This window comes from Natrix helvetica (assembly GCF_964273705.1).
Source record: "Natrix helvetica genome assembly, chromosome: 2".
NCBI classification, from domain to species: domain Eukaryota; kingdom Metazoa; phylum Chordata; class Lepidosauria; order Squamata; family Natricidae; genus Natrix; species Natrix helvetica.
In genome coordinates this window covers 217,620,637-217,641,628 of record NC_138552.1, presented here as the reverse complement: position 1 = coordinate 217,641,628, position 20,992 = coordinate 217,620,637, and the positions used below count along the sequence as shown (strand labels likewise).

The 20,992-nt window shown below is 38.9% G+C and overlaps 2 protein-coding genes across 4 annotated transcripts in view; one reads left to right on the top strand and one right to left on the bottom strand.

Annotated features, from left to right (window-relative positions):
* Positions 1 to 7,364, bottom strand: part of TTC13 (tetratricopeptide repeat domain 13) — a 45,458-nt gene extending 38,094 nt beyond the window's left edge. For all 3 annotated transcript variants that reach the window (XR_014174627.1, XM_081944119.1, XM_081944120.1), the window contains exons 1-3: positions 7,139 to 7,364; positions 3,284 to 3,378; positions 3,083 to 3,158 (exon numbers count right to left, since the gene is read on the bottom strand). Coding sequence is in view for 2 of the 3 variants with exons in the window: in XM_081944119.1 (XP_081800245.1) it covers positions 3,083 to 3,158; positions 3,284 to 3,378; positions 7,139 to 7,358 (391 nt within the window). In the remaining variant the exon portion in view is untranslated. The remainder of the gene's footprint in view (positions 1 to 3,082; positions 3,159 to 3,283; positions 3,379 to 7,138) is intronic.
* A 166-nt stretch (positions 7,365 to 7,530) lies between these two features.
* ARV1 (ARV1 homolog, fatty acid homeostasis modulator) lies at positions 7,531 to 20,267 on the top strand. The gene is made up of 5 exons (XM_081944404.1): positions 7,531 to 7,720; positions 13,293 to 13,412; positions 16,341 to 16,494; positions 17,759 to 17,983; positions 19,563 to 20,267. The coding sequence occupies exons 1-5, from the start codon at positions 7,622 to 7,624 to the stop codon at positions 19,667 to 19,669; spliced, it is 705 nt and encodes a 234-aa protein (XP_081800530.1). The 5' UTR covers positions 7,531 to 7,621; the 3' UTR covers positions 19,670 to 20,267.
* The last annotated feature ends 725 nt before the right edge of the window (positions 20,268 to 20,992 follow it).

Below are 20,992 nucleotides of genomic sequence, written 5' to 3'. Positions count from 1 at the left end.
GCTGGTGCAATCTTCTGGTCTGCAGAAATGGCATAATTTACTTGAACTTAGAGGCCTGAACTGAAATATTATGCCCAAATATTTAAAACATCTAACTTGCTCTAGTTCATGAGAATTGATTGTCTACGTATGCCTCTGTCTTTTTGTTGGAAAAACCTAAAAATGTAGGTTTATCATAGTTAACTAATTATTCCCGATTTACAGTAAGATGCCAGGGTTCTTAATGCCTGCTTCATGCCTACAGAAGACAATGAAAGAAATGCATCTTCAGCATAAAGTAGAATTTGGAGATGTTTATCAGCTAATTTAAGCCCATGGATATCAATTTTCTAAAAGGTTTACATCCTTATTGACAAGCTGAATAAAATCAGATCCCCTTCTCAGCTACATCTTTCTCAAAGGTCAGTTTTATCATATATCTTATACATTAGAAGTAAAGAGTAGTTTGTTTATAAAGGATCTGCTCAAAATGTCCCAGAGTTTAATCTTTGAGATGTTATCACTGTCCTGAAGTCAATGACGACTGCATATAGACTGAAGTCAGGCTGGTTCGTATATTTCTCTGCTCGATGTTGAAGCACTAGGCAAAGGTCTAGAGCAGATCATCCTGGTTGAAACCCTGCTGGCTCAGGGTTGATTATTCCCTCATCTATTACCCAGGTTTGAAGTTTGGTGAATAGGTACTAGGCATATAGTTTACTAATGATGTACAATAAACTAACGGACCTATAATTAGCTGGGTTATTTTTGTCACCCATTTTATATAAGGGAGCAATCATAGCTCCCTGATCCCTCTGGGATCTTAGTGTATGTATGAAAAGAAAGAACAATACCGGGCCCACCAATTAGATTGGATCTAATTAGCTCAGAGGGGCTAGAGTCACTCTCAGAGCCTTTACCACATTAAGCTGGTTAATGAGATTTTTTCTTTTTACTTCCTTGCATTTGTCAGGGGTGGGTCACTGAGGGACTGAGAATAAAGATATATCCACACATAGATGTTAGAGTGTGGATAGCAATAGCAACAGCACTTTTATACCACTTAGTGTTTTACTGCCCTAAGCAGTTTACAGAGTCAGCATGTGGTCCCCAACAACTGGGTCCTCATTTTACCAACCTCGGAAGATGGAAGGCTAAGTCAACCTTGAGCCTGTCAGATTCAAACTCCTGGAGTAAGCAGTGAGTTAACCCGCAGTACTGCATTCTAACCACTGTTGAGTGAAACATTTGTTAAATGAGTTTTGCCCCATTTTACTTTTTACTGTGACTTTTCTTGCCACAGATTTCTTGTCAATTTTCGTGTTAACTGAATCACTGCAGTTGGTAAGTTGGTAACCTGGCTGTTAAGTGAATTTGGTTTCCCCTTTGCTTGTCAGAAGGGTGCAAACAGTGATCACATGACCCTGGGACACAGCAAAGGTCATAAATATGAACTAGTTGCCAAGCACCTGAATTTTGATCATATGATCATGGGGATGCTAACTGTACAATGCAGTTGTGTAGCATTACAGAAACAAATTGTTATAATATGCCAGAATAGGGACATGGTTTTTTTTCTTTTTAGGCAGAATGTTATATTATCTTTTTTGCTCCTTTAAAATTTAGGTAGAATGTGGTGAATTGGCCTTCAGAGAGATAGCATAGTATTCCAATAATGCTGCTTTGGTACCACTGCCTTTATTATAAAAGGTTGGAGCTTAGCTCTGAGATCAAGATACATATCAAATATTCTGCTGGCTTGTGGGATAGTTGGGTTTGAGTGTGCCCTAAAGTTACAGAGGGTTAAAAAGTATGCATTTCCTTCCTCTGAATTAAACCATTGGGCTATTATCTCCAAGGGAACTAGCTATCATTTAGATAATTCCATATGGGGGTCAAAATCACATCCTTTACACAAAGGGGTTTATTTTACATGGATAAAATAAAATTGATGAAGTTTTTTACAGAAAAGAGATTAAAAACTATTTGAAACACGGCCTCATATAAGTTATGAGAACATCATTATGATGAGGGAAGAAAAGGCTTATGAGATTATATGAAACAATATCGGCCCAAATTAGTCTTATTTCATGCAGTGCTCCTACTACTGGCCCTTGGCATCCATGTGGATACAACATTGTTGAATAAATGTGATTAAATTCAGCAGGATATAAGATTGTTCTTCTAGTCTTTAAGGTATCTTCAAAACTCTGTTGTTTTAGCCAAACAGACAAAATAAGTTTGAAATCAATATTTCATACTGAACTTTTGTCCAATGAACACATCTAGAAATGGACAGAGAGAAGAATTCCACTACTAGCTTTAGCTGATGCCACTCTTTAACAAATAAATCATACCTTTAGACATAGTGATCTATGGCAGCGGTCATCAACTGGTGGTCCGTGAGAAAATTTTGGTGGTCCGCAGAAAAATTATTTGCACTAAGTCAGGAGTCCTCAAACTACGCCCCCTGGGCTGAATATGTGCAATAAAAGCTTGTGTTGCTGCAGAGTTTCCCCCTTCAGGGTCTTTTTGTGCGGGTCGGAGGGGGGCAGAAATCCTGACTCGGGGCAGGGCTTTGGGTGAAGGCTGGAGGGAAGTGCCGCTGGGTCTTTCTCCAGTGGGACTGCATCATGGCCTGAAACTGGCTGACCATTTCAGCCTGCTGCGCCTCCAGGCATTGGCACCTGGCCTTGCTCTCCTGCAGGTCTTCCCTCTACTTGGAAAGCCTCCTTCCTCAGGAGGTGCTTCTGCTGAGCCTCCTTCTGAGTCAGATCCAATTTGAACTGAGCCAGCTGTTTTGTCAACTCTTTTTTGTGGTGGCTGCTTAGCTCCAGCAACTACTTCCTGTTGGGCCCTAAGGAGTTGGGTTGAGTTGAGTTGGCCACACACATGCAGTCACATGACCACTTTGCCATGCCCACCCAGCTGGTCATTAGGCAGAACATATTAGTGGTCTGTGGGATTTAAAATTATGAATGTAGTGGTCCCTGAGGTCTGAAAGGTTGGTGACCCCTGATCTATGGAGTGTGTTCCTTGTCCCTTGTTGCTCAGTTCACTTACAAATGAAACTAATTTAGAAAACACTCATACTGCCTCTTACCTAATTCTTCATTTGTGTACTCATCATCTGTAGGAAATGGAATTTTTTTCCCTTTGGCAAGTATTTTTCCTTGGCTCTGGAAAAAAAAGTTTTATGCATTAAATTAACAACCTCAAGCAAAAGGTATGGAACAATTCCACTGAAGTTATACTGCAAATTGTTTTCAGAATTCTTTATCTTGAACACAATGAACAAACTTACCAAAAGTTTTTCTGTCGTGCAAGAAAGCAGAGGTTCACAAGATGAAGACCCTTGAAGTTCACAGTCTGAATCATGAAAGTGCAAAATTGATGAGTCTAAAATGGAAATGTAACAATTAATTGCTACATTCACCTTACAACATTAAGGGCAAGTTAAATAAAGTGCTATTTAGACTCTTGCAAGTTTATCACAGTAGATTGGCTCCATGAAAGAACTAACTTACTATCACTCTCACACAGATCACAATTCACTTTTATTCTAAATCATTCCTCACTTTTATTTTTAATTTTATTCATTTCTTACCATAACATACTTAACATACTTCTTAACATTCTTAACATACTTCAAAATGCTTTAGTTTCATCATGATATGGATTTTCTCAGTTTCTTTTAATTATAATTGACCACATTCTTTGCAACTTTTTCATATACATTATTCAAAATATTTTTTTCATCTTAATTTTTGTAGCAATCTAATCTTATATGAGGGGCCATGGTGGCCTAGTGGCTAAGACACTGGTCTGTCAACCAGAAGTTTGATACCCAAATACAGTGCAACAGGGTGAGCTCCCATTCTTGTCCCAACTCCTGCCAACCTTGCAGTTCAAAAGCATCCAAATGCATATAAATAGATACCAATTTGGTGGGAAGGTAACAGCATTTGTGTATATGTAGTCATGCTAACTACATGACAACGGAAGCATCTTCACATAACACTGGCTTCCTCAGCTAGGAACGTGACTGAGTAGGGGAAACCTTTACCTTTTTTAATCTTACATGAATGTTTTGCTTTCATCGCTGTCTCCACTTTATACTTCCAATTATTGCTTTTCATATATTCAATTACATTAAAATTCCACACACTTCTGCAGCTGCCCTCAACCATAATTCTGTTTGCTGCTCCAACTTCCACATTCTCTTTAAGTCCATTTCAGTCTTTTGGGAAGAGTAATCTAGTAATAATTTTTCATAAAGACCCCACTTTCTTTTCCTGCAGTTGTTCTACCTTTATTCTTGTTTTTTTCATTATTTTCCTTTTCTTCCAAAGATTCACTCTTGACACTATAAAAAATGCTCTCTCCCACATTCAGAACCTAGCACTGTGACACTCATAAATTACCATATTTTTCGGACCATATAAGACACACCGGACCGTAAGATGTACCGAGGTTTAGAGGAGGAAAACAAGGGGGGAAAATAGTTTTTTGTCTCAGCACGTGCCATTGACGCCCTCCCGGGCATTCAGAAGCACTTGCAGGCCAAAAACAGGCCCGCTTTTGGCCTGCAGGGTGCTTCTGGATTCTGAGGAGGGCAAAAACGTGACCCGCAGAGGCCTCCGGAGGCAGAGTGCTTCTGGACGCTGGGGAGGCCAAAAACAGGACATACGGAGGGTTCGGGAGGCCTTGGTTTTATAAGACACACAGACATTTCCACCCACTTTTGGGTGCAGCGGGAGAAGTGCGTCTTATAGTCCAAAAAACATGGTAACTTTTTCATCATAATCAATCATGCTTTCACTTTTTATCCAGTCTCCTACCATGTATGTTTATGAATAAACATATGCTTAAATCACATACAGTATCCAGAACAAAGTTTTTCTAAGTTATTCCCACTCATTATTTTAACTTATTCTAGGGTCACAGAATGGCCTGATCACATTTTCCTGTTCTCCCTCATTTGTTCATCACACCTAACAGAATACATTTTTCTTCTGATCACATTCATGCAGAGTGGTATACATTTTTTAAGAAAAGCTTATTTCTGGTTCTATTATCATTCATAAAAGAATAATATGCCACTTCCACCAAACTAGTTCCATACTAAAGGGCACAATCAAGTAGGAAGAATCAATCTCCAGCCCTCTCCTATTAATGAATTCATTGAGGTGTAGTCTCTTTAAATATTTTGCATCTCTTCTCCTTAGACTTTTGCAATCTGGACTGAGCTGCCATTTATGAAATAAGCTACTAACAATTTGTTGAATGTTATATCTAGAGTTCCTCCCATTTCTTTCTCAACCGCTTCAGAATTTCTCATATCTCACTGGTCTAGAGTAGCTAGAGAAAGATCTAGGGAAGAATCGTAGGAACCTGGTAAATAAACAAACAAACAATAATAATAATTTTCCTTCAGATAACATAATAAGAGCTATTAAGCAGTTTTAGGTCAAACATAGTATTTTGAATTGATCCAGAAATGTGGTCATCACCGAAATGAAAATATATTGAGGGATCCCAAACAACTAACAGAACTGTATTCCCAACTTCACTTTATCAAGAGAGGGCATTTAAGGTGATATCTGCCAAGTCAGGCCTGAAGCCAAGGTAAAGGAAAACAGTCTTGAAATGATCAGTTCAAGTATAGCACTACAAAATATGGTATTAGCATCCAGCCTACAATTGTTTTTAATCTTCCCAATTCAGGTAAGGTTTCATCATAGCAGCCTAATCATCTTTTTTGAAGAAGTTACTACCACTACTTCCTTCAAAAAAGGTATTACCAACTTCTTATAGATTCAACAGCCACTCTTCTCTCTTCACTCTCCCAAATCCAAGGAAGGGCGAAAGTCAAAACAAATTTAACTAACCATCCTGTCTTCATCATGCCTACTAACTAAAACCCCTGCCACACAAGTGACCAAGATAGCAAAATCCATTAACTGTCTTGCCTAAGGTTACTATCACGGGTGCAACTCCCGTTTATCTTCCAATGTTCTGCAACTGGCCATCTCATCCTTAAGGCAAAGGTAAAGGTTTCCCTTGCACATATGTACTAGGCGTTCCCAACTCTAGAGAGTGGTGCTCATCTCCATTTCAAAGCCAAAGAGCCAACGCTGTCCGAAGACATTTCCATGGTCATGTGGCTGGCACAACTAAACGCCGAACACTGTTACCTTCCCACCAAAGGTGGTTCCTATTTTTCTACTTGCATTTCTTACATGCTTTTGAACTGCTAGGTTGGCAGAAGTTGGGACAAGCAACAGGAGCTCACTCCATTACGCGGCGCTAGGGATTCAAACTGCCAACATTTCTGCTCAAGAAGCTCAGCGTCTTAGCCACTGAGTCACTGCATCCCTTATTTCATCCTTACAAAGGTGCAATTCCTTTACTGGACAAGATGGCATTTCAGCCCCTAGAACAGGGGTTGACAATCTTAAACACTCAAAGCCACAAAGGTCCTAACTGGAAGCCCCACCCTTCAATTCTGGAGCCAACCAGAAGTCCGGTTTCCCCACCCTAGAGTCTGCTCCTAGTGCAGTGTCCTTTTTCCTCTACCTGTCCTAACAGAAAGCCCTATCAATTGTGGAGCTAACTGGAAAACCCGCCCCTTGCCATAGTTTCCTCCTGGTACACACTGTTTACCAACTCCGAAACCAGAAGCTCCTCTCAAAATTGTGGTGCTGACTGGCGACAGGGTGCCGCAGCAGAGGGATGAAAGAGCCACATGTGGCTCCAGAGCCGTGGCTGCCTGACCCCTGCCCTAGAAGAACTAGGGGCTGAAATGAAGAACTGTTCAGCTGTGGCCAAGCTCCTGTTGGATTCCAGCCCCACTTCGGACATCATGCAGCAGCCCAGTTTTTCAAACTTGGCAATTTTAAGAGGTGTAGACGTCAAATTCCAGGATTGCTCCCAGCCAGCAAGAGAATTCTGGGAGTTGAAGTGCACACGCCTTAAAATTACCACGTTTGAAAAACACTGATGGAGTCATTTCCTGACTGCTGAATCTTTGGGTGAAACGATGCACTCCGTTATGGACTCGCCATTCTTGCAATCGAAACCGGCCCAGGCCATCCTAGGACTCTCCCACCAGAAACTGCCCGGTCCCTCCGGCTCCTTCTTTCTCCTCGTTACTCACCACCGTCTCCCGCAATTGCCGCGTATTGCTGCTCCCCATCCCAATCAGCCTCCCAAAACCCCGGGCAGCAACTGCTTCCTTGCTGGTGGCGCAGAGACAAGGAGGGGTACTGTTCAGCCAGAACCAGCAACGGCCGGATAACCGCCACCAGCGCCCAAAAGAGCTTCAGCGCCGTTGCAACGTTCGGCCACGAGCCCCGACTGCCGCAAGCAGGTGCCATCTTCCAACCACGCCTGCGCAGATTAACCTACCTTTTTCGCGTTTCCCTCCCTCGGAGTCCCGGCAACTAGCGGGCGGGCGAGTTGCTTTCTGGGAATTGTAGTTCTATGTCCGGAATTCTACTGCACAGCGTACCGAGAGCAAAACTACGAATACCGAGATGCTCCGCAGGCTTTTCGGCTCTGCGAGAGGAATCCGGAAGCGAACGAAATCAAGCGCCCTTCGCAAGGTGTTTTTGTTCTGGGTTTGTTTTCCTCTGGGAAAATGGAGGAGTCCGCGTGTTACCGGTGTATTGAATGCAGTACAAAAGCGACTGAGCTGTACAAGGATTATCAACGTGGTGTGTTGCGGATCTCTATCTGCGTGAGTTATGTGAAGAAGTAGGAATTTCGAATTGTTACATCCACCTTGCATTGATATTATTGTAGTTCAGGGGTCTCTTGGCAACTTTAAGACTGGAGGACTTCAACTCCCAGAATTCCCCAGCTAGCTTTGCTTTGCTGGCTGTGGAATTCTGGGAGTTGAAGTCCGCTTGGCTTAAAATTGCCAAGGTTGGAGACCCCTGTTGTAAGTTGTTCAGTATCAGTCCCGGATCCAAGAGGATCTTCAAATTGCTAGCTTAATCCTTGATGGGAAGTGCATCGACATTCCCTCTGAATTCTGAAATTTTACCTTTAGATTTAGTGCTAATTATAATTTTATTCATAGTGAAGTTTTATTTCTCTTCAACATGGAGTCCTTTACAGCCTGAAAATATTTGAAAGCTTTTAAACAGGGGTTCCAATTATTTTTTGCAGATGCACCTTTTTTAATGTTATCTTAATGTACACACTAAAAAGCCAAATACCAAAATGAGCACAAATAAACAATGACAATAATACAATGCAATTGTACAAAAGTTGGAATTATTTTAACAATGTAACTCAAAGATTCGGCATACCTCTCCTGGACTCTGCACTGCTCCAAAAGAGGTTCATCTCACAGTTTGGGAAACCTTGGCTTATAGAGATCCAATCCTAAACTTGCAAGATGTTTGTTCAGATGATTCCTCATCCTAAATTAAGACTAGTGTTTGAATCTCTGAAAACATGTAAGGAGATACTCAACATGCTCTTGTTTAACCTAGATGTCCTTTTATGTATTTGTAAGATGTATTATGGGATGTGAAACTGTAATGGTAGAAAGTGCACTGAGCCTAAGATGGATATGAGTTATTATTTTCCATATGTGCTGTGTAGATTTCTTCTTTTGAAAATTGTGTATATCATTTAACATATTGCTAAACAAATATGTTCCTTAATAGGTTTCACACAATATTTGATTAAACATTTCCATGTTTCATCTCTCCAGTATTGCTGTCATGCTCATCAACTCCTGTCTGGTTTTCTCCGTTTAATCACTTTATTTCTAGTCCAATCTACTCCAGCATTATTTAGTGACTTCAAATTTAGATGGCTTTTTATGACTACAGATGTTTCTAAAAACTTTTAGTCTTTAGTGTTTAATTGAATTTAAATGCAAATATATGTTTCAGTAAAATTGAATGAACAGATACCGTGTTTCCCCGAAAATAAGACACTGTCTTATTTTCTTTTGACCCCCGAAATAAGCACTTGGCCTTATTTTCCAGGAGGTCTTATTATTTTTGGAGTGCAGAGGTGGCGAGTGTGGTCACCTCATGGCTGCTGCTGTGATGCAATATTTTTGGGGAGGTCTTATTTTCGGGGAAGGTCTTATTTTAGCACATGCGCTCAAAAGCCCAATTGGGCTTATTATTCAGGGAGGTCTTATTTTCGGGGAAACAGGTTATGATGCAGAAAACCTGCTTCCTAACAATACAGTAGTGCTTAAAAGTTTGTGAATCCTTTTGAATTTCCAATATTTCTGCACAAATGCTGTATGTTCTAAAACATCTGTTCTCCACGCAATTTCTAGAATTAGATGAAGAGAATCCAATTAAATAAAAGAGTTGAAAACATATTTGTTTATTTATTCATTGAGTGTGGCCTTATTTAAATAACGAATTCTGGATATTTGCTATCAAAATCTGATCTTTACAACTCTCTTTATGTGATAGTGTGTCCTTGAAAAAAATGAGATTTCTGAGAACTTTTGAAAAGCAGTTATTGATGCTCAGCAGGCTGGAAAAGATTACAGATTTATTCTCAAAGTGTTTAGATTCCATTAGTCAGGCAGATCATGTACAAATGGAGGCAATTAAACCTCATGTTTACCCTTTCTAGGCTTGGTTGACCCATCAAGATTACACCAAAAGCAAGTCACATAATACTCCAGGAACTCTAAAAAAAACCCACCAGGATAATATCTAAAGTAAAGGCTCTCTTGCATTGGCCATTGTCAATGTTCATGGCACAACCATCAGGAAAACACTGAATAACAATGGTGCCCATGGCAGAGTTGCAAGGAGAAAGCCACTACTCTCCAAAAAGAACGTTGCTTCCCAATGGTGGGTTTCTATTATTTTTACTACCAGTTTGCTCGTGGATGTAGGTGGGTGGGAGAAGCCTCCCGCCGCCGCTACTACCGGTTCGCCCAATTAGGGCCAAACCGGTAGCAACTCACCTTCGTTGCTGCCCATCTACATGTTGTGAAAGACTATATGGACAAGCCAAGAGGCTAAAATTCTATGAAAAGGTGAGACCAAAATAGAACTTTTTGGTTTGAATGAAAAGTATAACGTTCGGTAAAAGACAAACACTATATTCCAGGATCTTATCTGAAGCATGAGGGTGGCAGTGGCACCTGGACTAGGATAGCTTTTTAATTATATCAGCAAATTCTACAGGAAAATATCATGTCGATGAACTGAAGCTGAAGGGAACATGAGTCTTGCAGCAACACATTGACCTAAAACATATAAGCTGTACAACCAAAAATGGTTAAAGCAGAAGAAACTTTCTGTTTTCGAACGGCCAAGTAAAGTTTTAATCCTTGACCCTAAAGAAATGTAGAAGCTCCTGAAGTGAAATTTCATAAGAGGAATCCTAACAGTATCTCTTGTAGCTGTAAATAGAAATGGGCTAAACCTTTTCCAAGCTGATGTGCAGGATTGATCAACAGTTATTGGAAATATTTTGATGTAGTTATTGCTGCCGAAGAAGGGCACATCAACTACTGAAAGCCAAAGTTCATGTACTTTTGGCACACACAAGTTTTGGATCATTTACCTCAAGAAATAAGTGAATCAGTATAATGTTTTTGATTTAGTTGTTTGATTGGGTTCTGTTTAGGAGTTGTAGCTGGAGAACAGATCAGGTTTGAGATCATAACACTGGAGCATCAGTAACATCGAAAATTCAAAATGATTCTCAAACTTAAACATTGATGTATATGTAAACTAGTAATACCGTGTTTCCCCACTTATTTCTTTTGAGCCCCGAAATAAGCACTTGGCCTTATTTTCGGGAAGGTCTTATTATTTTTGAGGTGCAGGAAGCGGCAAGCGTAGTCACCTCATGGTTGCTGCTGTGTTCCAATATTTTCATGGAGGGCTTATTTCCGAGGGAGGGCTTATTTTAGCACATGCTTTCAAGAGCCTGATTGGGCTTATTATCCGGGAAGGTCTTATTTTTAGGGAAAAAGGATAGTATATATGAAACGTATCCTGGAATTGATTACAACTAGAACATGAGTCAGCTGTCAACATAATAAACGGGCAAATATAACGTAAGCAAATTGACAGAAGTGTGATTTCCAGATCTTAGAAACTATCATTCCACTCTACGGTATTCAGCATTGGTTTGATTTAGCTCAAGTATTATTTCCATTTTTGGGCACAAAACTGTTAAAGAGAAAATAGAGTACATAAAAAAGGAAGAGACAAATTAGGTGACTGAAAATTAGGTGTCATGAGGAGAGAGTGTGACATGTTCTTAGAAATCCAAATGTGCCCAGAGGCCCCAAAAGAGTGAGGAGGCCTGTCATGGACCATGTCACATGGAATGGAAATTCAAGGGAATGAAAGGCCCATAATTGAGCAAAAGTATTGGAGATTCCCTGCCACAGGGTTGTTCTTTCCTACTTGTGCTATTTTCTCCTCTGACTATATAGTTCAGTGCAGCGCAGCCAGTATCCTTCAGCCTCCTTTATTATTTGAAATAGGTTTTCGGGTGAAATAAAAACACCATTTAAGTAAGATGCACTCCTCTCATGAAACAGAAAGCCCCCCCCCCCCAAAAAAAAACAGTTGTAGTTTCCACAATAATATCAACAGACAGCTAGTATATCTAACAGAGGAGCTGGATACCATAGCTCTGCAATAGGAAAAACGAATATAAGAAGTTTTAACTACAGTTGTATCTTTCCAATGTCAACCTTCTGTAGCAGGTTTATTATTTCAAACCTAATAAAACAGATTTTTCTTATGTAAAAACTAGAATGGAGGTTCTTGGTTGTAATCTCCACTGTACTTTATTTTATCAAAGACGTTTTACAGCAAGAATGAAATCAAACGTAGCAGTTAATATTCACTTGCAGTTGAAATGTATATTTATGTAATAACAGTGCCGATCAGAATGTGGGATACCCTCCTTTTCCTTGATCAAATATATTTTATGGATTAGAAGTGGCTCTATGTGTTTATTCTGGAAGTTGGTGAACACAGTTTCATATCTTGAATAAAACATATGTTAGTACTATATTTTAAAAAAATCAAGTAACTATGCAATGATAGTTCCAGCAAATATAACAATAACCTTCTAAAACTACAAGCATGTTACCTTTGCTGCTTAGCTATATCTATTTTGCATAACCTCCCTGATATCTGCATGCCTTAACGTTCCCCTAAATATTAAAATGTAGCCCTCAACCACCAAAAGGTGATTTGTCCTTTTTTAAAAAATCCTTATATTTTTCAGTTCTGTATTATTTTAAAGATAAATATCAGGAACAGTTCAACAATATATAATTGTGCAATAGACATAGCATGACAAAATCAGATTTGCTGTACATTTCCTAATAATCCTCAGTGTTAAAGTTGTCTCTTCTACTGTTGCAGCATGCAACCCTCCTCGTTCCCAGCCCCCATGATCTATGACTGATATATGTCTGGAATGCATTTGTACTTCCTGTGTTGAAAGAGCAGATCATGTTTTTATGATCCCATAGATTATCTTGTAAACAAACCATATGTTTTGCTTTGTCTAGGTTTCAAGTGCATATATGTATTTTGATAGTGTATAATGGAACCAGAAAGCAAATTAAAAGTTCTTCACAAATGAATGCATATTATCAATCTTAACTTTTTGTATTTGTTGTGTGTCTGAAGTATTTAAATCTGTACTCGGGCTAATTTTTTAAAATATAATTTTGATTTTCATTAATTGAATGAAAAGCATCAGGAAAAACAAAGTAAAAAGTGGAAGGGTAATAGAAAACATACATCTATGTTATTTATTTTTAAAAATTATTATTACTAATACTGTGCATTGACTATACATTGGAGTGAGGATTGGAGTGAGAATTCAAAAACTAAAACTAATAAAATTATTTTTTAAAAAGCAAAAGAGAAAAAATGTGCATGTAAGAAAAAACATTGAAATATCCTTGCCTTTTTCATTTTTTTCCTTTTATGTTCTTTTTTCCCCTAATCACAATCTGCTATTTAAATATGTTTATATTGTGCTAAAAAGTGACTATTACTTGCCTCTGTTTAAATTGTTTTGATTATTTCATCAAATCATTTCTCTTTACGCTTGCTAAACTTAATACTGGGTAAAAAATGAAAATATTACCTTCTTTTGTGGTTGTGACATAAGTGCTATTTTGTGAGAACTACAGTATAAAACTTAAGATAATATCCTAGATAACCCTTGATTCATAATAGAACTTTAACAATTCTTAATTCTTTTAATAAGTGTTTCTTTTCTATTGTATTACTGCAAATATTACTTTGCTTTTATTTTGTTACCTTTAGAAATCCTGCCAGAAGCCAGTGGACAAATATATAGAATATGATCTTGTCATCATCTTAATTAATGCTATATTATGTAAAGCACAAGCGTACAGACATATCTTGTTCAATACAAAAATAAATGTAAGTTTCTTTTGTTTCTTCTCCTTGTCTTAATTTGCCATATGATCTGTCAATCTTGCTCCAAGCTAATGAAAAAACTAACTTGTTTTGGACCTGGAAATATTGACTTTAGTGGCTTCCTATTCTAAAAATTGCAATATTGGATTTAAATATTAAAAGCAGTGGTGGGTTTCTGCCGGTCCTCACGGGTCCGTGCGAACCGGTTGGTGACCGGAACCAGAAGTAACTTCTGTCGATCCTGTCGATCGCTCCCTCCGCCCCTCCGGTTGCTGCTTGCTTGCTCCCCCCACCTGTCCCTGGACTTGCCTAAGATGCCTGGCCACCAGCAAGTATGGGCGCGGGGGTGGGAATGGTGGCAGGAGATTACGCAGCGTGGCTGGCATCTTTGGCAAGTTTGGGGACCTCGCAAGGTTTTTGCAAGGTCCCCGGACTTGCCCAGCAAAGCACGGGGTGGCGGGGCGGCAGTAGCTTGCGTGGCTTGGCCTGGCCACCAGCAAAGCACCTCCCCAGACTTGCCCAGCAAAGCACAGGGCGGCAGGGCGGCCCCTTGTTTTGACAGCCGCCTTGTTTCCAATTGGGGTGCGGAAGAAATCCATCTTTTCTGTCCGGAATGCTTGGGTAACTCACCACGCCCGATGCAATCTCCTTTCATTCTCCCTCTGTCTCATTCACTCGTTCGGGCAGCAGAGAACGAAAGGAGATCGCATAGCCGAGGACAAAGGAGCCTGCGGCCTCCTTTATTCAAATGTTCAGGCGGGGGGGGGAGCTTTCTCGCACGCCTTCTTTCTCTGAAGCCGCGCCGGATTCAGCAAGCACAGGCAGCGCGTGCCCTTGGGCTTGTGCAGCAGCCGAATCCTCGCCTCCTGTTCTTCGGCTGCTGCACAAGGCCATGGACACGCGCTGCCCTCTTTTCTCTGATAGCCGCCTGGTTAAAAAGGAGGAGGCAGCTCCGCTGGTCTGGAGGCCATCCGGGAAGACGAAGAATGCGAGGGGGATCCCCCCCCTGCGGATGGGCTCCGGACCAGCGGAGCCGCCTCCTCCTTTTTAACCAGGCAGCTATCAGAGAGAAGAGGGCAGTGCATGCCCGTGGGCAAGAAGCGCAAAGGAGGAGCAGAACGGCCTTAATCACGTCGAGCTGCCCAGTAAAAAAAAAAAGCTTTCCCTTCTGTAGAAAAAAAAAGGAAAAAAAATTCCAGAGACTGATTAAAGGAGGGAATTCCTCAGTCAGGGTACCCTTTGCTCCGCCACAGCAGCCTTTTCAAGCAAGATCAAACTAGTTTGAAAGCCTCGCTTTCTACTTCGGCGGGGAAATTCCCTGCCGCCCAGGCTCCATCCCGCAGAAAAAAATCCCCTTTGCCGAAGCTCGATAGGCGAGCGGTGCCTCCGCCCGCCAGAATCTCCAGAGAGAACTTTGCAACTAGTTGAGGAGCGGCGAGCAGCGGACTTGAGCGTTTGCATGCATTCAGCCAAGGTCCTGCTGAGCCCCGCTACTTTGGAAGACCTGATGGATTTTACGATGGATGTGCACCCCCGGGAGGTGTTGAAGAAGGACAGGCAGGTCAGCCTGATCTAGGACGACAGGCACGACAGCGGCTTACAGACAGAGAGAGGGGGGGAGGGAGGCAGAGACAGACAGACAGATAGAGACACACACACAGAGTGAGAAACACACACACACACAGAGAGAGGGAGGAGATACACACAGAGAGAGAGACACAGAGAGACAGACACACAGAGAGAATGCCAGAGAGAGACACAGAGGAGGGAGATAGATAGAGGCAAAGAGCCACACAGAGTGAGAGACAAACAGACAGAGAGAGAGAGAGAGAAGAGAGAGAGAGAAAGAAAAAAGAAAAAGAAAGTGGGAGAGGGAGATGAAAGAAAGATAGATAGATAAAGGGAGAGAGAGAGACAAAAGGAAGGAAGGAAAGAGAGAGAGAGAAAGAAAGAAAGAAAAAGAGAACTTATGACCACAATTGAGTCCAAAATTTTGGTTACTAAGCAAAAGTGTTGCTAAGTGAGTTTCAGCACATTTTTCAAATTGGCCACGCCTACCTGGTCACATGACCGCTGAGCCACTCCCACAAAACAGGCCACACCTACAGAATAGGTTCTAAAAAAATTTGAAACCCACCACTGATTAAAAGTTTGTACTTCTATCCTAATCGAGGAATTGGTCAAAATAAAGCACACTTTGGAGATGTACTGGACAACTATAGCCACTATAAAACAGCATGGCTTTAGATAACTATATAATATGCAGACAGAATTCATAACATCTATGTTTTCTGAAAGTCTGTAAACATTGCAGTTCAATGCTGTCATTTAGTGTGCAAATTGTTTTGACTGGAACTTCCTGATTCCTGCCTTGAATGATCCTTTAACCTGCAACTATCAGCCACTCTTCTGGCATCTATTATTGTTGCTTCTACTCTTTCAATTCTTTTTATCTGCCTGAGCTGCCTCATCGATTGTACCATAGTTAGTTGGAAGTCAACTTAGTGCTTGCTTCTATATTCTGTCTGATTGCTAATATGTATTAATACTTCACAATATGATGTTTAAGACTATCATATTTATGCCCTGAAATATAGGCTTTAATGTAGATTTATATGGACTATATAAAATTGAAATATAGACTGTATATGTAAATTTTGGATCTGGTGCAAATCCATGAATTAAGTTGAAGTCTGGACTAGATCGCAGTCTGAGCTGAATTCTGTATCAGATTCACTTGTAATGTAAGAAGTCATTCAAGACTTCAAAGCGTGTCTCATAGCTTGGTTACCTGTTCTTCAGTGGATGAGATCAAATGGCCTATATAGGATTTCTTAGTTGTATTAGTGAAATGTAATAAGCTGACCATGCTTATCAATATTTTGATTGTACAGTATTTGCATTTGACATTAATATTCCTTCCTGCCGCAGATTCATGGAAAGCTTTGCATATTTTGTTTGCTTTGCGAGGCTTATCTCAGGTGGCTGCAGCTACAGGATTCAAGTCAAAGTACTGAGCCTGATGATTTAATTAGATATGCCAAAGAATGGGATTTCTATCGAATGTTTGGAATAGCATCTTTGGGTAAGATCAAATATTTGCTGTGGGCAAATATTGTTTCTGTTCTTTCAAACAGCAGCATTTAAACATTGACAGTTGCTTCAAATGCACTAAAATTATTAAAATATATTTCTCTTGCTTTCATGAATTTGGCTGGAAGATATCTCACAGTCGAAAGATTGTGGCGTACCATGAAAAGGCATATGTGAAGATATGTTGGAGATAGTGCCTAGAAAGGGCGTAAGAGATATATATATACATATATATCTATTTGTGTTACAACCCCTGGTATGCCTGGTTATTTAAATACTGGTTATTTATCAGTACAAATACAACATACATACATACATACATACATACACATACATACATACATACATACATACATACATACATACATGTGCATGCATGCTCCCTACCATATTTGGGCATACCAGGTGCTTTGACATAACACTTAATTATTTCCTTGGCTTAGCTGGCAAGGGAGGAGAGCTTGTGGCTTAGTGGCTAATACAACTGCCTAATATGTAAAAAGAGCCCAGGTTCAAATCCCAGTAAGGGTATGGGGACGACAGAAAATGAAGTGGCTGGATAGAGTTACTGAAGCAGTGTGAGTTTGAATGGACTCCAGAGGATGGTAGAGGACAGGAAGGTCTGGAGGAACGTTGTCCACGGGGTCGCAATGGGTCAGACACGACTTTTCAACTAACAACAACTATATTGATGCTGCTTTGAAGTTCTTAATGTTTATTTCTTTGTATACTGCTAGGAGATATTTTGAATATCAATAATAAAACAAAATTAATAAATATAATAATTGCTGTAACAACAAGAGAACCTATTTTTCTTTGTGGTACTATATCTGGGCTGGAATAATCAATAGATGGCAAGAAAGAGATATCGAAAGTATTACATATTGTTGACATCTAGTAGCTGTCAACTGTCAGTTGTAGCTGTCAACTACAACTGTCAAAGTATTACATATTGTTGACATCTAGTAGCTGTCAACCAGCTGTTTTACAGCCTGGATATGGTAGTCCTGACTTTTCAGCTAGCTTCTGTCAATCTAAAGTTGGCCAGTGAATTTTTACTAGCTAGGGTTGGGTAGTTCACATGTTAAATGGCTTGAAACGACAATACCTACATTATAAGTTCTTAGGCCTAATCCAAATCAAATGCATGCCTTCAAAAATGCATATGTGTAAGATGTAGTAAAATATTATATAGCAACTTAAAGAACTTTTCATGACATCACCTCCTTCTCTAAATGTACCCATCTTCCACCCAGAACAAACTGCCTTTTTGACTGGCATCTTCACTGCCCTGTGGTTAATCAAACCTGCTGTCCTGAAAACCAAGGCAGATTTCCTATTTCTTCTGAAAGCATTGCTGTTATCCAGCTATGGAAAACTTCTACTGATTCCAGCAGTTATTTGGGAGCATGACTACTCTCATTTGTGTCTGAAGCTCATTAAAGTGTTCGTGCTGACGTCAAACTTTCAAGCAATTAAAGGTATTTTTCTCATTTAACTTTACTATTACAGTCATGCTGTTCAGGGGTAGATTTTCCATCAGAGTTTCCACTACTTGAAACAGATAGACATACAGCAGTAAGATTTAGGGAAGGAAACTGTATTTAGAGAACCGAAATTATTGAAAGAGGCATTTCATTTCTTTGTTAAAAGCCTAGATATATAGAAATTGATATGGTATGTAAAACATAGCAAAAATTCCAAACACTATCTTTGATTCTAGTTAAAAACCTTGATTAAAACAGTGGTTTAAATATATAACAAATGTTTAAGTAGTTTCTGTATCTAGATTTTGTTGCCAATTTTGTCTTGGAAAAATAAATAAGAGTGGCATTATTCATATACAATAGCCTTTTCTGTCCTGGAATTTGTTAATTTTTCTATATTTCTATGAAATATCAATAATTTTCAGATATTTTTAAGTACTATATTCTCTATAGGGTCTGAGTTTTTAAGTAACCCGAACAGCGTCACTTCTGGTGCAGTAATTTTGAATTCATTCTCCTATTTTGTCTTTATCAAATGCATAAGATCCCTTTCCAAATGTCAAGTTTTTAAAATAAAATGTAATAACTACTTAACATATGCCAATATAATACTGATGTGGGCAAAAATATCACTATTAATATTAAATAGCTGTATTTGAAAAGAATACTAGAATTGAATATTACTGAATTACTCATTTTCCTAATGTAGATACTAAGGAGCAATTGTGCTCAGTAAGGAAAGGCTTATTATACATGCAATGCTCCTATGATTTTACAATTAATTTGTCAACTAGCTATATAATTCAGATTTGATGTCCTTTATCTTTTCATTTATGTGGTAATTACATGTTTCAAGTTGTACATTTCTAGGTGAAGAAGGGGGGTTAATAAGCAATCCTGTAGTGGTAATAGATTCCAAGGCTTTCAGCTTCCTCATCTAACTTCTTGCTGAGTCACAAACTGCCTTCTCACAACAGGCTAACCATATTGTACAAGTTTCAGTGACAGATGTGCTGCCTTGCCTGTTGGCCTTGATCTATTTGCTTCCTCTGCATGTACAAGTCTCACTATCACCTCCTAAGTATACGGAATTGTTCCCTTTGTGAAGCCTTTATGAACAAAAACTATTACAGGTGATTAGAAGGAAAAGCTAACTAGCCTGCTAAAATAAACATGAAGCTCCCTACTTATACTTACAAACTTAGACTCAAACCAGGCTAGAACTTCAATTTGGAGCATTTATGAATTAAATTACTGGGTTTAAATTTGCAATCTGTTTTTGTGTTTCTCCCCAAATGTTGTTTCCAGCGCTATACACTTCATTCATTACAAAAGTGAAATCTCTTTCAAAACCTTCTTCTAATTTGTTTTTTAACATTCCTGTCAGATTTATAGATTTATCTGGCATCCAAATATTAAAGAAGTCCATCCCTGCTTAGCTTCTGAGCCAAAACAAGGTCTTCCATCTTATTCACCAGAAATAACATTTGTCCATACTAATTTGTTTCTTATCGTTATGGAAATGTAATGGGAACCCTACCACATTCTCTTTTTCTTTTCTTTTGTTTTGCAGTTACTTTGAATACTAGCCGCAAACTGTGTCTAATGGTCATTTTGAATGGATTACTTTTCGAAAATGGCATCATTTACTTGTTCCAGAAAATAGGATGGGATGTCTGAGGCAAACATGTTTCCTTAGGATGATAGTAAAAATATTTCAAGCTGTAGAAAATATTGCCTTTCAAATCATTCACTTCATCACCGGTCAGTATTTGATCATTCCAAACAAAGCGGTAAAGAAATGCTGAATGTAAATGAAACTTTCTATGCCAAACCAACCAATTGACCCATAATAATTTAAGAGTGATGCACTGATATTTAATTTTTATAACAATTTTGCTATGTTTGATGTGATGGTGTTGTGCTAAAGTAAGAATATTGTTCTTTTAGCTGTTCTTTTTTCCTTCTGCATTCCTTTATATTTAAAAGAAAAAGGTGTGCGATTGTTTTATTATAAAGTACAAAGAAGAAAATTATCATACTAAAAAGAGGCAAAATGACAAAACAAGAAAAAAAACCAGTTTGACTCAAAGGTGTGTTCTGACAGCAACACATAAAATAACAGTAAAGTGGCTTCACTTTGACATTTCTGGCAGTTGTGCTACTGGAAACACTGGAAATATATTTTTATTTGTGGAGTACTCATACTTTTATGTTGATATTTATACATCCTCCAAGGAACAAATATAATTTTGTAGACATATTTATAAATAAAAGATTTTTTATGACTAAATGCAATCTGTCTCTTTAAGAAACAGTATTATACCCATGTATTTAGGAGTAAGCTTCAAGGCAATCAAGTTACAGAAGTATGCAAAGGATTGAACAAATACTATTTGATATTAATACTGCTTCATTAAGCGTAAGCTTGGCAATGCCATCCTATGATATTTACTCAGAAAAAGTTGCAGAGAACTGCAATCACTCTCCAATAAGTATGTGATTTTATTCTGAGCTTCACAGGTTACACGAACATGAACTGAATCTGCACTAAAGTGATTTGAAAAATAGTTTTAAATTATCTCTTGAAATGGTTCCAGTGGAAATAACTGAAACGACTATCACTGAGGGGGAAAAAATCTTAATTTGTATGAATGTTTAATTCCAATTCCAAACTGGAATCAATTTAGGCTAGTACAGGATAATAAGAGCCAATATTGTCTGATTTAAATTATTTTAAAGCTAAGCAGGTTTTGGATGGGCAAAACTATTAGTAGATTATCTTTAGAATAGAATGGAATTCTTTATTGGCCAAGTGTGATTGGACACACAAGGAATTTGTCTTTGGTGCATATGCTCTCAGTGTACATAAGGAGAATAAAATACATTCATCAAGAATAAAAAGATACTTAGGCTAACACTTAGTGATAGTCAAGGTTACTAATAAGCTATCAAATCGTACTAGGAATCAAATAAAACAATATAAATCGTAAAGATACAATC

Coding starts and splice junctions, on each gene's coding strand:
- ARV1 (XM_081944404.1), top strand. CDS start 7,622: ATGGAGGAGTCCGCGTGTTACCGGTGTATTGAATGCAGTACAAAAGCG. Junction 7,721..13,292: donor TGTTGCGGATCTCTATCTGC/GTGAGTTATGTG, acceptor TGTTACCTTTAG/AAATCCTGCCAGAAGCCAGT. Junction 13,413..16,340: donor TGTTCAATACAAAAATAAAT/GTAAGTTTCTTT, acceptor TTCCTGCCGCAG/ATTCATGGAAAGCTTTGCAT.